The sequence below is a fragment of the Oncorhynchus keta genome, unplaced genomic scaffold (assembly GCF_023373465.1).
Source record: "Oncorhynchus keta strain PuntledgeMale-10-30-2019 unplaced genomic scaffold, Oket_V2 Un_contig_9835_pilon_pilon, whole genome shotgun sequence".
Classification (NCBI taxonomy): domain Eukaryota; kingdom Metazoa; phylum Chordata; class Actinopteri; order Salmoniformes; family Salmonidae; genus Oncorhynchus; species Oncorhynchus keta.
Window position 1 is genome coordinate 1 of NW_026290697.1, and position 15497 is coordinate 15497.

The 15497-nt window shown below is 45.0% G+C and overlaps 1 protein-coding gene and 1 long non-coding RNA gene across 2 annotated transcripts in view; both read left to right on the forward strand.

Moving 5' to 3' along the window:
- The first annotated feature begins 151 nt into the window (after positions 1 to 151).
- Positions 152 to 874, forward strand: LOC127927214 (uncharacterized). The gene is made up of 3 exons (XR_008126625.1): positions 152 to 210; positions 314 to 379; positions 850 to 874. It is a non-coding gene; the product is annotated as an uncharacterized LOC127927214 (long non-coding RNA).
- A 419-nt stretch (positions 875 to 1293) lies between these two features.
- LOC127927215 (serine/threonine-protein kinase TBK1-like) overlaps positions 1294 to 15497 on the forward strand; it is a 72134-nt gene continuing 57930 nt past the window's right edge. Inside the window, exons 1-3 of the mRNA XM_052513185.1 lie at positions 1294 to 1299; positions 1728 to 1967; positions 2265 to 2425. Coding sequence (XP_052369145.1) covers positions 1294 to 1299; positions 1728 to 1967; positions 2265 to 2425 — 407 coding nt within the window. The remainder of the gene's footprint in view (positions 1300 to 1727; positions 1968 to 2264; positions 2426 to 15497) is intronic.

A 15497-nucleotide genomic window follows, 5' to 3' on the forward strand; every position in this document is an offset into this window, starting at 1 on the left:
TCTGTGGGTTGAGGTGGTAATGACTAACGCTGCTCTGTGGGTTGCTCTGTGGGTGGTAATGACTAACGCTGCTCTGTGTGTTGAGGTGGTAATGACTAACGCTGCTCTGTGTGTTGAGGTGGTAATGACTAACGCTGCTCTGTGTGTTGAGGTGGTAATGACTAACGCTGCTCTGTGGGTTGAGGTGGTCACGCTGCTCTGTGGGTTGAGGTGGTAATGACTGTAACGCTGCTCTGTGGGTTGAGGTGGTAATGACTGTAACGCTGCTCTGTGGGTTGAGGTGGTAATGACTAATGCTGCTCTGTGGGTTGAGGTGGTAATGACTAATGCTGCTCTGTGGGTTGAGGTGGTAATGACTAACGCTGCTCTGTGGGTTGAGGTGGTAATGACTAACGCTGCTCTGTGTGTTGAGGTGGTAATGACTAATGCTGCTCTGTGGGTTGAGGTGGTAATGACTGTAACACTGCTCTGTGTGTTGAGGTGGTAATGACTAATGCTGCTCTGTGGGTTGAGGTGGTAATGACTGTAACACTGCTCTGTGTGTTGAGGTGGTAATGACTAATGCTGCTCTGTGGGTTGAGGTGGTAATGACTAACACTGCTCTGTGGGTTGAGGTGGTAATGACTAATGCTGCTCTGTGGGTTGAGGTGGTAATGACTGTAACGCTGCTCTGTGGGTTGAGGTGGTAATGACTAACACTGCTCTGTGTGTTGAGGTGGTAATGACTAATGCTGCTCTGTGGGTTGAGGTGGTAATGACTGTAACGCTGCTCTGTGGGTTGAGGTGGTAATGACTAATGCTGCTCTGTGGGTTGAGGTGGTAATGACTAATGCTGCTCTGTGGGTTGAGGTGGTAATGACTAACACTGCTCTGTGTGTTGAGGTGGTAATGACTAACGCTGCTCTGTGGGTTGAGGTGGTCACGCTGCTCTGTGGGTTGAGGTGGTAATGACTAACGCTGCTCTGTGGGTTGAGGTGGTAATGACTAACGCTGCTCTGTGGGTTGAGGTGGTAATGACTAACGCTGCTCTGTGGGTTGAGGTGGTAATGACTAACGCTGCTCTGTGGGTTGAGGTGGTAACGCTGCTCTGTGGGTTGAGGTGGTAACGCTGCTCTGTGGGTTGAGGTGGTCACGCTGCTCTGTGAGTTGAGGTGGTAATGACTGTAACGCTGCTCTGTGGGTTGAGGTGGTAATGACTAATGCTGCTCTGTGGGTTGAGGTGGTAATGACTGTAACGCTGCTCTGTGGGTTGAGGTGGTAATGACTAATGCTGCTCTGTGGGTTGAGGTGGTAATGACTGTAACACTGCTCTGTGTGTTGAGGTGGTAATGACTAATGCTGCTCTGTGGGTTGAGGTGGTAATGACTGTAACGCTGCTCTGTGGGTTGAGGTGGTAATGACTAATGCTGCTCTGTGGGTTGAGGTGGTAATGACTAACACTGCTCTGTGGGTTGAGGTGGTAATGACTAACGCTGCTCTGTGGGTTGAGGTGGTAATGACTGTAACGCTGCTCTGTGGGTTGAGGTGGTAATGACTAACGCTGCTCTGTGGGTTGAGGTGGTAATGACTAACGCTGCTCTGTGGGTTGAGGTGGTAACGCTGCTCTGTGGGTTGAGGTGGTAACGCTGCTCTGTGGGTTGAGGTGGTCACGCTGCTCTGTGGGTTGAGGTGGTAATGACTAACGGTGCTCTGTGGGTTGAGGTGGTACCGCTGCTCTGTGGGTTGAGGTGGTAACGGTGCTCTGTGGTAATGTGACTGTAATAACCCTGTCCTGTATATTAACAGTAGCCGGTATGAACCACCTCAGAGAGTACGGCATCGTGCACCGTGACATCAAACCAGGCAACATCATGCGCGTCATCGGCGAGGACGGGAGGTCCGTCTATAAGCTGACAGATTTCGGAGCAGCCAGAGAACTAGATGACGATGAGCAGTTTGTCTCTCTTTACGGCACTGAGGAATACCTGGTGAGTCTCCTGACCTCCGACCTCTACCTGCCGTTTGGACCTCTCACCTACAATGGGACACTTTACTCATCTAAAGGAATAATCTGCTATTGACTTCAGCTCAACATGACGTGTGTGTCTCTCTGTGTGTGTCTCTCTCTGTGTCTCTGTGTCTTTCTCTGTGTCTCTCTCTGTATCTCTCTCTGTGTGTCTCTGTGTTTCTCTCTGTGTTTCTCTGTGTGCTTCTCTGTGTGTGTCTCTCTCTGTGTCTCTCTGTGTATCTCTCTCTCTCTGTGTTTCTCTGTGTGTCTCCAACAGCACCCTGACATGTATGAGCGTGCAGTGCTGAGGAAAGAGCACCAGAAGAAGTATGGTGCGACGGTTGACCTGTGGAGCATCGGAGTCACCTTCTTCCACGCTGCCACCGGGTCCCTCCCCTTCAGACCCTTCGAAGGACCACGCAGGAACAAGGAAGTCATGTAAGAACTGCCTCCTGGTGGTCTAGAGGTCTAAGAACTATAACCTGGTGGTCTAGAGGTCTAAGAACTGCCTCCTGGTGGTCTAGAGGTCTAAGAACTATAACCTGGTGATCTAGAGGTCTAAGAACTATAACCTAGTGGTCTAGTGGTCTAAGACCTATAACCTGGTGGTCTAGAGGTCTAGAGGTCTAAAAACTATAACCTGGTGGTCTAGAGGTCTAAGAACTATAACCTAGTGGTCTAGTGGTCTAAGACCTATAACCTGGTGGTCTAGAGGTCTAGAGGTCTAAGAACTATAACCTGGTGGTCTAGAGGTCTAAGAACTATAACCTGATGGTCTAGAGGTCTAAGAACTATAACCTGGTGGTCTAGAGGTCTAAGAACTATAACCTGGTGGTCTAGAGGTCTAAGAACTATAACCTGGTGGTCTAGAGGTCTAAGAACTATAACCTGGTGGTCTAGAGGTCTAAGAACTATAACCTGGTGGTCTAGAGGTCTAAGAACTATAACCTGGTGGTCTAGAGGTCTAAGAACTATAACCTGGTGGTCTAGAGGTCTAAGAACTATAACCTGGTGGTCTAGAGGTCTAAGAACTATAACCTGGTGGTCTAGAGGTCTAAGAACTATAACCTGGTGGTCTAGAGGTCTAAGAACTATAACCTGGTGGTCTAGAGGTCTAAGAACTATAACCTGGTGGTCTAGAGGTCTAAGAACTATAACCTGGTGGTCTAGAGGTCTAAGAACCATAACCTGGTGGTCTAGAGGTCTAAGAACTATAACCTGGTGGTCTAGAGGTCTAAGAACTATAACCTGGTGGTCTAGAGGTCTAAGAACTATAACCTGGTGGTTTAGAGGTCTAAGAACTATAACCTGGTGGTCTAGAGGTCTAAGAACTATAACCTGGTGGTCTAGAGGTCTAAGAACCATAACCTGGTGGTCTAGAGGTCTAAGAACTATAACCTGGTGGTCTAGAGGTCTAAGAACTATAACCTGGTGGTCTAGTGGTCTAAGAACTATAACCTGGTGGTCTAGTGGTCTAAGAACTATAACCTGGTGGTCTAGAGGTCTAAGAACTATAACCTGGTGGTCTAGAGATCTAAGAACTATAACCTGGTGGTCTAGTGGTCTAAGAACTATAACCTGGTGGTCTAGAGGTCTAAGAACTATATCCTGGTGGTCTAGGGTGGTCTAGTGGTCTAAGAACTATAACCTGGTGGTCTAGAGGTCTAGAGGTCTAAGAACTATAACCTGGTGGTCTAGCGGTCTAAGAACTATAACCTGGTGGTCTAGTGGTCTAAGAACTATAACCTGGTGGTCTAGTGGTCTAAGAACTATAACCTGGTGGTCTAGTGGTCTAAGAACTATAACCTGGTGGTCTAGAGGTCTAAGAACTGCCTCCTGGTGGTCTAGAGGTCTAAGAACTATAACCTGGTGGTCTAGAGGTCTAAGAACTATAACCTGGTGGTCTAGAGATCTAAGAACTATAACCTGGTGGTCTAGTGGTCTAAGAACTATAACCTGGTGGTCTAGAGGTCTAAGAACTATATCCTGGTGGTCTAGGGTGGTCTAGTGGTCTAAGAACTATAACCTGGTGGTCTAGAGGTCTAGAGGTCTAAGAACTATAACCTGGTGGTCTAGCGGTCTAAGAACTATATCCTGGTGGTCTAGAGGTCTAAGAACTATAACCTGGTGGTCTAGAGGTCTAAGAACTATAACCTGGTGGTCTAGAGGTCTAAGAACTATATCCTGGTGGTCTAGGGTGGTCTAGAGGTCTAAGAACTATAACCTGGTGGTCTAGAGGTCTAAGAACTATAACCTGGTGGTCTAGAGGTCTAAGAACTATAACCTGGTGGTCTAGAGGTCTAAGAACTATAACCTGGTGGTCTAGAGGTCTAAGAACTATAACCTGGTGGTCTAGAGGTCTAAGAACTATAACCTGGTGGTCTAGAGGTCTAGAGGTCTAAGAACTATAACCTGGTGGTCTAGAGGTCTAAGAACTATAACCTGGTGGTCTAGAGGTCTAAGAACTATAACCTGGTGGTCTAGGGTGGTCTAAGAACTATAACCTGGTGGTCTAGAGGTCTAAGAACTATAACCTGGTGGTCTAGAGGTCTAAGAACTATAACCTGGTGGTCTAGAGGTCTAAGAACTATAACCTGGTGGTCTAGGGTGGTCTAAGAACTATAACCTGGTGGTCTAGAGGTCTAAGAACTATAACCTGGTGGTCTAGAGGTCTAAGAACTATAACCTGGTGGTCTAGAGGTCTAAGAACTATAACCTGGTGGTCTAGAGGTCTAAGAACTATAACCTGGTGGTCTAGAGGTCTAAGAACTATAACCTGGTGGTCTAGAGGTCTAAGAACTATAACCTGGTGGTCTAGAGGTCTAAGAACTATAACCTGGTGGTCTAGAGGTCTAAGAACTATAACCTGGTGGTCTAGAGGTCTAAGAACTATAACCTGGTGGTCTAGAGGTCTAAGAACTATAACCTGGTGGTCTAGAGGTCTAAGAACTATAACCTGGTGGTCTAGAGGTCTAAGAACTATAACCTGGTGGTCTAGAGGTCTAAGAACTATAACCTGGTGGTCTAGAGGTCTAAGAACCATAACCTGGTGGTCTAGAGGTCTAAGAACTATAACCTGGTGGTCTAGAGGTCTAAGAACTATAACCTGGTGGTCTAGAGGTCTAAGAACTATAACCTGGTGGTTTAGAGGTCTAAGAACTATAACCTGGTGGTCTAGAGGTCTAAGAACTATAACCTGGTGGTCTAGAGGTCTAAGAACCATAACCTGGTGGTCTAGAGGTCTAAGAACTATAACCTGGTGGTCTAGAGGTCTAAGAACTATAACCTGGTGGTCTAGTGGTCTAAGAACTATAACCTGGTGGTCTAGTGGTCTAAGAACTATAACCTGGTGGTCTAGAGGTCTAAGAACTATAACCTGGTGGTCTAGAGATCTAAGAACTATAACCTGGTGGTCTAGTGGTCTAAGAACTATAACCTGGTGGTCTAGAGGTCTAAGAACTATATCCTGGTGGTCTAGGGTGGTCTAGTGGTCTAAGAACTATAACCTGGTGGTCTAGAGGTCTAGAGGTCTAAGAACTATAACCTGGTGGTCTAGCGGTCTAAGAACTATAACCTGGTGGTCTAGTGGTCTAAGAACTATAACCTGGTGGTCTAGTGGTCTAAGAACTATAACCTGGTGGTCTAGTGGTCTAAGAACTATAACCTGGTGGTCTAGAGGTCTAAGAACTGCCTCCTGGTGGTCTAGAGGTCTAAGAACTTTAACCTGGTGGTCTAGAGGTCTAAGAACTATAACCTGGTGGTCTAGAGATCTAAGAACTATAACCTGGTGGTCTAGTGGTCTAAGAACTATAACCTGGTGGTCTAGAGGTCTAAGAACTATATCCTGTTGGTCTAGGGTGGTCTAGTGGTCTAAGAACTATAACCTGGTGGTCTAGAGGTCTAGAGGTCTAAGAACTATAACCTGGTGGTCTAGCGGTCTAAGAACTATAACCTGGTGGTCTAGAGGTCTAAGAACTATAACCTGGTGGTCTAGAGGTCTAAGAACTATAACCTGGTGGTCTAGAGGTCTAAGAACTATATCCTGGTGGTCTAGGGTGGTCTAGAGGTCTAAGAACTATAACCTGGTGGTCTAGAGGTCTAAGAACTATAACCTGGTGGTCTAGAGGTCTAAGAACTATAACCTGGTGGTCTAGTGGTCTAAGAACTATAACCTGGTGGTCTAGAGGTCTAAGAACTATAACCTGGTGGTCTAGAGGTCTAAGAACTATAACCTGGTGGTCTAGAGGTCTAGAGGTCTAAGAACTATAACCTGGTGGTCTAGAGGTCTAAGAACTATAACCTGGTGGTCTAGAGGTCTAAGAACTATAACCTGGTGGTCTAGGGTGGTCTAAGAACTATAACCTGGTGGTCTAGAGGTCTAAGAACTATAACCTGGTGGTCTAGAGGTCTAAGAACTATAACCTGGTGGTCTAGAGGTCTAAGAACTATAACCTGGTGGTCTAGAGGTCTAAGAACTATAACCTGGTGGTCTAGGGTGGTCTAAGAACTATAACCTGGTGGTCTAGAGGTCTAAGAACTATAACCTGGTGGTCTAGAGGTCTAAGAACTATAACCTGGTGGTCTAGAGGTCTAAGAACTATAACCTGGTGGTCTAGAGGTCTAAGAACTATAACCTGGTGGTCTAGAGGTCTAAGAACTATAACCTGGTGGTCTAGTGGTCTAAGAACTATAACCTGGTGGTCTAGAGGTCTAAGAACTATAACCTGGTGGTCTAGAGGTCTAAGAACTATAACCTGGTGGTCTAGAGGTCTAGAGGTCTAAGAACTATAACCTGGTGGTCTAGAGGTCTAAGAAATATAACCTGGTGGTCTAGAGGTCTAAGAACTATAACCTGGTGGTCTAGTGGTCTAAGAACTATAACCTGGTGGTCTAGTGGTCTAAGAACTATAACCTGGTGGTCTAGTGGTCTAAGAACTATAACCTGGTGGTCTAGAGGTCTAAGAACTGCCTCCTGGTGGTCTAGAGGTCTAAGAACTATAACCTGGTGGTCTAGAGGTCTAAGAACTATAACCTGGTGGTCTAGAGATCTAAGAACTATAACCTGGTGGTCTAGTGGTCTAAGAACTATAACCTGGTGGTCTAGAGGTCTAAGAACTATATCCTGGTGGTCTAGGGTGGTCTAGTGGTCTAAGAACTATAACCTGGTGGTCTAGAGGTCTAGAGGTCTAAGAACTATAACCTGGTGGTCTAGCGGTCTAAGAACTATAACCTGGTGGTCTAGAAGTCTAAGAACTATAACCTGGTGGTCTAGAGGTCTAAGAACTATAACCTGGTTGTCTAGAGGTCTAAGAACTATAACCTGGTGGTCTAGAGGTCTAGAGGTCTAAGAACTATAACCTGGTGGTCTAGAGGTCTAAGAACTATAACCTGGTGGTCTAGAGGTCTAAGAACTATAACCTGGTGGTCTAGTGGTCTAAGAACTATAACCTGGTGGTCTAGAGGTCTAAGAACTATAACCTGGTGGTCTAGAGGTCTAAGAACTATAACCTGGTGGTCTAGAGGTCTAGAGGTCTAAGAACTATAACCTGGTGGTCTAGAGGTCTAAGAACTATAACCTGGTGGTCTAGAGGTCTAAGAACTATAACCTGGTGGTCTAGAGGTCTAAGAACTATATCCTGGTGGTCTAGGGTGGTCTAGTGGTCTAAGAACTATAACCTGGTGGTCTAGAGGTCTAGAGGTCTAAGAACTATAACCTGGTGGTCCAGCGGTCTAAGAACTATAACCTGGTGGTCTAGTGGTCTAAGAACTATAACCTGGTGGTCTAGTGGTCTAAGAACTATAACCTGGTGGTCTAGTGGTCTAAGAACTATAACCTGGTGGTCTAGAGGTCTAAGAACTGCCTCCTGGTGGTCTAGAGGTCTAAGAACTTTAACCTGGTGGTCTAGAGGTCTAAGAACTATAACCTGGTGGTCTAGAGATCTAAGAACTATAACCTGGTGGTCTAGTGGTCTAAGAACTATAACCTGGTGGTCTAGAGGTCTAAGAACTATATCCTGGTGGTCTAGGGTGGTCTAGTGGTCTAAGAACTATAACCTGGTGGTCTAGAGGTCTAGAGGTCTAAGAACTATAACCTGGTGGTCTAGCGGTCTAAGAACTATAACCTGGTGGTCTAGAAGTCTAAGAACTATAACCTGGTGGTCTAGAGGTCTAAGAACTATAACCTGGTGGTCTAGAGGTCTAAGAACTATATCCTGGTGGTCTAGGGTGGTCTAGAGGTCTAAGAACTATAACCTGGTGGTCTAGAGGTCTAAGAACTATAACCTGGTGGTCTAGAGGTCTAAGAACTATAACCTGGTGGTCTAGTGGTCTAAGAACTATAACCTGGTGGTCTAGAGGTCTAAGAACTATAACCTGGTGGTCTAGAGGTCTAAGAACTATAACCTGGTGGTCTAGAGGTCTAGAGGTCTAAGAACTATAACCTGGTGGTCTAGAGGTCTAAGAACTATAACCTGGTGGTCTAGAGGTCTAAGAACTATAACCTGGTGGTCTAGGGTGGTCTAAGAACTATAACCTGGTGGTCTAGAGGTCTAAGAACTATAACCTGGTGGTCTAGAGGTCTAAGAACTATAACCTGGTGGTCTAGAGGTCTAAGAACTATAACCTGGTGGTCTAGAGGTCTAAGAACTATAACCTGGTGGTCTAGGGTGGTCTAAGAACTATAACCTGGTGGTCTAGAGGTCTAAGAACTATAACCTGGTGGTCTAGAGGTCTAAGAACTATAACCTGGTGGTCTAGAGGTCTAAGAACTATAACCTGGTGGTCTAGAGGTCTAAGAACCATAACCTGGTGGTCTAGAGGTCTAAGAACTATAACCTGGTGGTCTAGTGGTCTAAGAACTATAACCTGGTGGTCTAGAGGTCTAAGAACTATAACCTGGTGGTCTAGAGGTCTAAGAACTATAACCTGGTGGTCTAGAGGTCTAGAGGTCTAAGAACTATAACCTGGTGGTCTAGAGGTCTAAGAAATATAACCTGGTGGTCTAGAGGTCTAAGAACTATAACCTGGTGGTCTAGTGGTCTAAGAACTATAACCTGGTGGTCTAGTGGTCTAAGAACTATAACCTGGTGGTCTAGTGGTCTAAGAACTATAACCTGGTGGTCTAGAGGTCTAAGAACTGCCTCCTGGTGGTCTAGAGGTCTAAGAACTATAACCTGGTGGTCTAGAGGTCTAAGAACTATAACCTGGTGGTCTAGAGATCTAAGAACTATAACCTGGTGGTCTAGTGGTCTAAGAACTATAACCTGGTGGTCTAGAGGTCTAAGAACTATATCCTGGTGGTCTAGGGTGGTCTAGTGGTCTAAGAACTATAACCTGGTGGTCTAGAGGTCTAGAGGTCTAAGAACTATAACCTGGTGGTCTAGCGGTCTAAGAACTATAACCTGGTGGTCTAGAAGTCTAAGAACTATAACCTGGTGGTCTAGAGGTCTAAGAACTATAACCTGGTTGTCTAGAGGTCTAAGAACTATATCCTGGTGGTCTAGGGTGGTCTAGAGGTCTAAGAACTATAACCTGGTGGTCTAGAGGTCTAAGAACTATAACCTGGTGGTCTAGAGGTCTAAGAACTATAACCTGGTGGTCTAGTGGTCTAAGAACTATAACCTGGTGGTCTAGAGGTCTAAGAACTATAACCTGGTGGTCTAGAGGTCTAAGAACTATAACCTGGTGGTCTAGAGGTCTAGAGGTCTAAGAACTATAACCTGGTGGTCTAGAGGTCTAAGAACTATAACCTGGTGGTCTAGAGGTCTAAGAACTATAACCTGGTGGTCTAGGGTGGTCTAAGAACTATAACCTGGTGGTCTAGAGGTCTAAGAACTATAACCTGGTGGTCTAGAGGTCTAAGAACTATAACCTGGTGGTCTAGAGGTCTAAGAACTATAACCTGGTGGTCTAGAGGTCTAAGAACTATAACCTGGTGGTCTAGGGTGGTCTAAGAACTATAACCTGGTGGTCTAGAGGTCTAAGAACTATAACCTGGTGGTCTAGAGGTCTAAGAACTATAACCTGGGGTCTAGAGGTCTAAGAACTATAACCTGGTGGTCTAGAGGTCTAAGAACTATAACCTGGTGGTCTAGAGGTCTAAGAACTATAACCTGGTGGTCTAGAGGTCTAAGAACTATAACCTGGTGGTCTAGAGGTCTAAGAACTATAACCTGGTGGTCTAGTGGTCTAAGAACTATAACCTGGTGGTCTAGAGGTCTAAGAACTATAACCTGGTGGTCTAGAGGTCTAAGAACTATAACCTGGTGGTCTAGAGGTCTAAGAACTATAACCTGGTGGTCTAGAGGTCTAAGAACTATAACCTGGTGGTCTAGAGGTCTAAGAACTATAACCTGGTGGTCTAGAGGTCTAAGAACTATAACCTGGTGGTCTAGAGGTCTAAGAACTATAACCTGGTGGTCTAGAGGTCTAGAGGTCTAAGAACTATAACCTGGTGGTCTAGAGGTCTAGAGGTCTAAGAACTATAACCTGGTGGTCTAGAGGTCTAGAGGTCTAAGAACTATAACCTGGTGGTCTAGAGGTCTAAGAACTATAACCTGGTGGTCTAGAGGTCTAAGAACTATAACCTGGTGGTCTAGAGGTCTAAGAACTATAACCTGGTGGTCTAGTGGTCTAAGAACTATAACCTGGTGGTCTAGAGGTCTAAGAACTATAACCTGGTGGTCTAGAGGTCTAAGAACTATAACCTGGTGGTCTAGAGGTCTAGAGGTCTAAGAACTATAACCTGGTGGTCTAGAGGTCTAAGAACTATAACCTGGTGGTCTAGAGGTCTAAGAACTATAACCTGGTGGTCTAGAGGTCTAAGAACTATAACCTGGTGGTCTAGAGGTCTAAGAACTATAACCTGGTGGTCTAGAGGTCTAAGAACTATAACCTGGTGGTCTAGAGGTCTAAGAACTATAACCTGGTGGTCTAGAGGTCTAAGAACTATAACCTGGTGGTCTAGAGGTCTAAGAACTATAACCTGGTGGTCTAGAGGTCTAAGAACTATAACCTGGTGGTCTAGAGGTCTAAGAACTATAACCTGGTGGTCTAGAGGTCTAAGAACTATAACCTGGTGGTCTAGAGGTCTAAGAACCATAACCTGGTGGTCTAGAGGTCTAAGAACTATAACCTGGTGGTCTAGAGGTCTAAGAACTATAACCTGGTGGTCTAGAGGTCTAAGAACTATAACCTGGTGGTCTAGAGGTCTAAGAACTATAACCTGGTGGTCTAGAGGTCTAAGAACTATAACCTGGTGGTCTAGAGGTCTAAGAACTATAACCTGGTGGTCTAGAGGTCTAAGAACTGCCTCCTGATGGTCTAGAGATCTAAGAACTATAACCTGGTGGTCTAGAGGTCTAAGAACTATAACCTGGTGGTCTAGAGGTCTAAGAACTATAACCTGGTGGTCTAGAGGTCTAAGAACTATAACCTGGTGGTCTAGAGGTCTAAGAACTATAACCTGGTGGTCTAGAGGTCTAAGAACTGCCTCCTGGTGGTCTAGAGGTCTAAGAACTATATCCTGGTGGTCTAGAGGTCTAAGAACTATAACCTGGTGGTCTAGAGGTCTAAGAACTATAACCTGGTGGTCTAGAGGTCTAAGAACTATAACCTGGTGGTCTAGAGGTCTAAGAACTGCCTCCTGATGGTCTAGAGGTCTAAGAACTATAACCTGGTGGTCTAGAGGTCTAAGAACTATAACCTGGTGGTCTAGAGGTCTAAGAACTATAACCTGGTGGTCTAGAGGTCTAAGAACTATAACCTGGTGGTCTAGAGGTCTAAGAACTATAACCTGGTGGTTTAGAGGTCTAAGGACTATAACCTGGTGGTCTAGAGGTCTAAGAACTATAACCTGGTGGTCTAGAGGTCTAAGAACTATAACCTGGTGGTCTAGAGGTCTAAGAACTATAACCTGGTGGTCTAGAGGTCTAAGAACTATAACCTGGTGGTCTATAGGTCTAAGAACTGCCTCCTGATGGTCTAGAGGTCTAAGAACTATAACCTGGTGGTCTAGAGGTATAAGAACTATAACCTGGTGGTCTAGAGGTCTAAGAACTATAACCTGGTGGTCTAGAGGTCTAAGAACTATAACCTGGTGGTCTAGAGGTCTAAGAACTGCCTCCTGATGGTCTAGAGGTCTAAGAACTATAACCTGGTGGTCTAGAGGTCTAAGAACTATAACCTGGTGGTCTAGAGGTCTAAGAACTATAACCTGGTGGTCTAGAGGTCTAAGAACCATAACCTGGTGGTTTAGAGGTCTAAGAACTATAACCTGGTGGTCTAGAGGTCTAAGAACTATAACCTGGTGGTCTAGAGGTCTAAGAACTATAACCTGGTGGTTTAGAGGTCTAAGAACTATAACCTGGTGGTCTAGAGGTCTAAGAACTTTAACCTGGTGGTCTAGAGGTCTAAGAACTATAACCTGGTGGTCTAGAGGTCTAAGAACTGCCTCCTGATGGTCTAGAGGTCTAAGAACTATAACCTGGTGGTCTAGAGGTCTAAGCACTATAACCTGGTGGTCTAGAGGTCTAAGAACTATAACCTGGTGGTCTAGAGGTCTAAGAACTATAACCTGGTGGTCTAGAGGTCTAAGAACTATAACCTGGTGGTCTAGAGGTCTAAGAACTATAACCTGGTGGTCTAGAGGTCTAAGAACTATAACCTGGTGGTCTAGAGGTCTAAGAACTATAACCTGGTGGTCTAGAGGTCTAAGAACTATAACCTGGTGGTCTAGAGGTCTAAGAACTGCCTCCTGATGGTCTAGAGGTCTAAGAACTATAACCTGGTGGTCTAGAGGTCTAAGAACTATAACCTGGTGGTCTAGAGGTCTAAGAACTATAACCTGGTGGTCTAGAGGTCTAAGAACCATAACCTGGTGGTTTAGAGGTCTAAGAACTATAACCTGGTGGTCTAGAGGTCTAAGAACTATAACCTGGTGGTCTAGAGGTCTAAGAACTATAACCTGGTGGTCTAGAGGTCTAAGAACTATAACCTGGTGGTCTAGAGGTCTAAGAACTATAACCTGGTGGTCTAGAGGTCTAAGAACTGCCTCCTGATGGTCTAGAGGTCTAAGAACTATAACCTGGTGGTCTAGAGGTCTAAGAACTATAACCTGGTGGTCTAGAGGTCTAAGAACTATAACCTGGTGGTCTAGAGGTCTAAGAACTATAACCTGGTGGTCTAGAGGTCTAAGAACTATAACCTGGTGGTCTAGAGGTCTAAGAACTGCCTCCTGGTGGTCTAGAGGTCTAAGAACTATATCCTGGTGGTCTAGAGGTCTAAGAACTATAACCTGGTGGTCTAGAGGTCTAAGAACTATAACCTGGTGGTCTAGAGGTCTAAGAACTATAACCTGGTGGTCTAGAGGTCTAAGAACTGCCTCCTGATGGTCTAGAGGTCTAAGAACTATAACCTGGTGGTCTAGAGGTCTAAGAACTATAACCTGGTGGTCTAGAGGTCTAAGAACTATAACCTGGTGGTCTAGAGGTCTAAGAACTATAACCTGGTGGTCTAGAGGTCTAAGAACTATAACCTGGTGGTCTAGAGGTCTAAGAACTATAACCTGGTGGTTTAGAGGTCTAAGGACTATAACCTGGTGGTCTAGAGGTCTAAGAACTATAACCTGGTGGTCTAGAGGTCTAAGAACTATAACCTGGTGGTCTAGAGGTCTAAGAACTATAACCTGGTGGTCTAGAGGTCTAAGAACTATAACCTGGTGGTCTAGAGGTCTAAGAACTGCCTCCTGATGGTCTAGAGGTCTAAGAACTATAACCTGGTGGTCTAGAGGTATAAGAACTATAACCTGGTGGTCTAGAGGTCTAAGAACTATAACCTGGTGGTCTAGAGGTCTAAGAACTATAACCTGGTGGTCTAGAGGTCTAAGAACTGCCTCCTGATGGTCTAGAGGTCTAAGAACTATAACCTGGTGGTCTAGAGGTCTAAGAACTATAACCTGGTGGTCTAGAGGTCTAAGAACTATAACCTGGTGGTCTAGAGGTCTAAGAACCATAACCTGGTGGTTTAGAGGTCTAAGAACTATAACCTGGTGGTCTAGAGGTCTAAGAACTATAACCTGGTGGTCTAGAGGTCTAAGAACTATAACCTGGTGGTTAGAGGTCTAAGAACTATAACCTGGTGGTCTAGAGGTCTAAGAACTTTAACCTGGTGGTCTAGAGGTCTAAGAACTATAACCTGGTGGTCTAGAGGTCTAAGAACTGCCTCCTGATGGTCTAGAGGTCTAAGAACTATAACCTGGTGGTCTAGAGGTCTAAGCACTATAACCTGGTGGTCTAGAGGTCTAAGAACTATAACCTGGTGGTCTAGAGGTCTAAGAACTATAACCTGGTGGTCTAGAGGTCTAAGAACTATAACCTGGTGGTCTAGAGGTCTAAGAACTATAACCTGGTGGTCTAGAGGTCTAAGAACTATAACCTGGTGGTCTAGAGGTCTAAGAACTGCCTCCTGATGGTCTAGAGGTCTAAGAACTATAACCTGGTGGTCTAGAGGTATAAGAACTATAACCTGGTGGTCTAGAGGTCTAAGAACTATAACCTGGTGGTCTAGAGGTCTAAGAACTATAACCTGGTGGTTTAGAGGTCTAAGAACTATAACCTGGTGGTTTAGAGGTCTAAGAACTATAACCTGGTGGTCTAGAGGTCTAAGCACTATAACCTGGTGGTCTAGAGGTCTAAGAACTATAACCTGGTGGTCTAGAGGTCTAAGAACCATAACCTGGTGGTCTAGTGGTCTAAGAACTATAACCTGGTGGTCTAGAGGTCTAAGAACTATAACCTGGTGGTCTAGAGGTCTAAGAACTATAACCTGGTGGTCTAAGAACTATAACCTGGTGGTCTAGAGGTCTAAGAACTATAACCTGGTGGTCTAGAGGTCTAAGAACTGCCTCCTGATGGTCTAGAGGTCTAAGAACTATAACCTGGTGGTCTAGAGGTCTAAGAACTATAACCTGGTGGTCTAGTGGTCTAAGAACTATAACCTGGTGGTCTAGAGGTCTAAGAACTATAACCTGGTGGTCTAGAGGTCTAAGAACTATAACCTGGTGGTCTAGAGGTCTAAGAACTATAACCTGGTGGTCTAGTGGTCTAAGAACTATAACCTGGTGGTCTAGAGGTCTAAGAACTATATCCTGGTGGTCTAGAGGTCTAAGAACTATAACCTAGTGGTCTAGAGGTCTAAGAACTATATCCTGGTGGTCTAGGGTGGTCTAGTGGTCTAAGAACTATAACCTGGTGGTCTAGAGGTCTAAGAACTATAACCTGGTGGTCTAGAGGTCTAAGAACTATAACCTGGTGGTCTAGAGGTCTAAGAACTATAACCTGGTGGTCTAGAGGTCTAAGAACTATAACCTGGTGGTCTAGAGGTAAGAACTATAAAGGTCTAAGAACTATAACCTGGTGGTCTAGAGGTCTAAGAACTATAACCTGGTGGTCTAGAGGTCTAATAACCTGGTGGTCTATAACCTGGTGGTCTAGAGGTCTAAGAACTATAACCT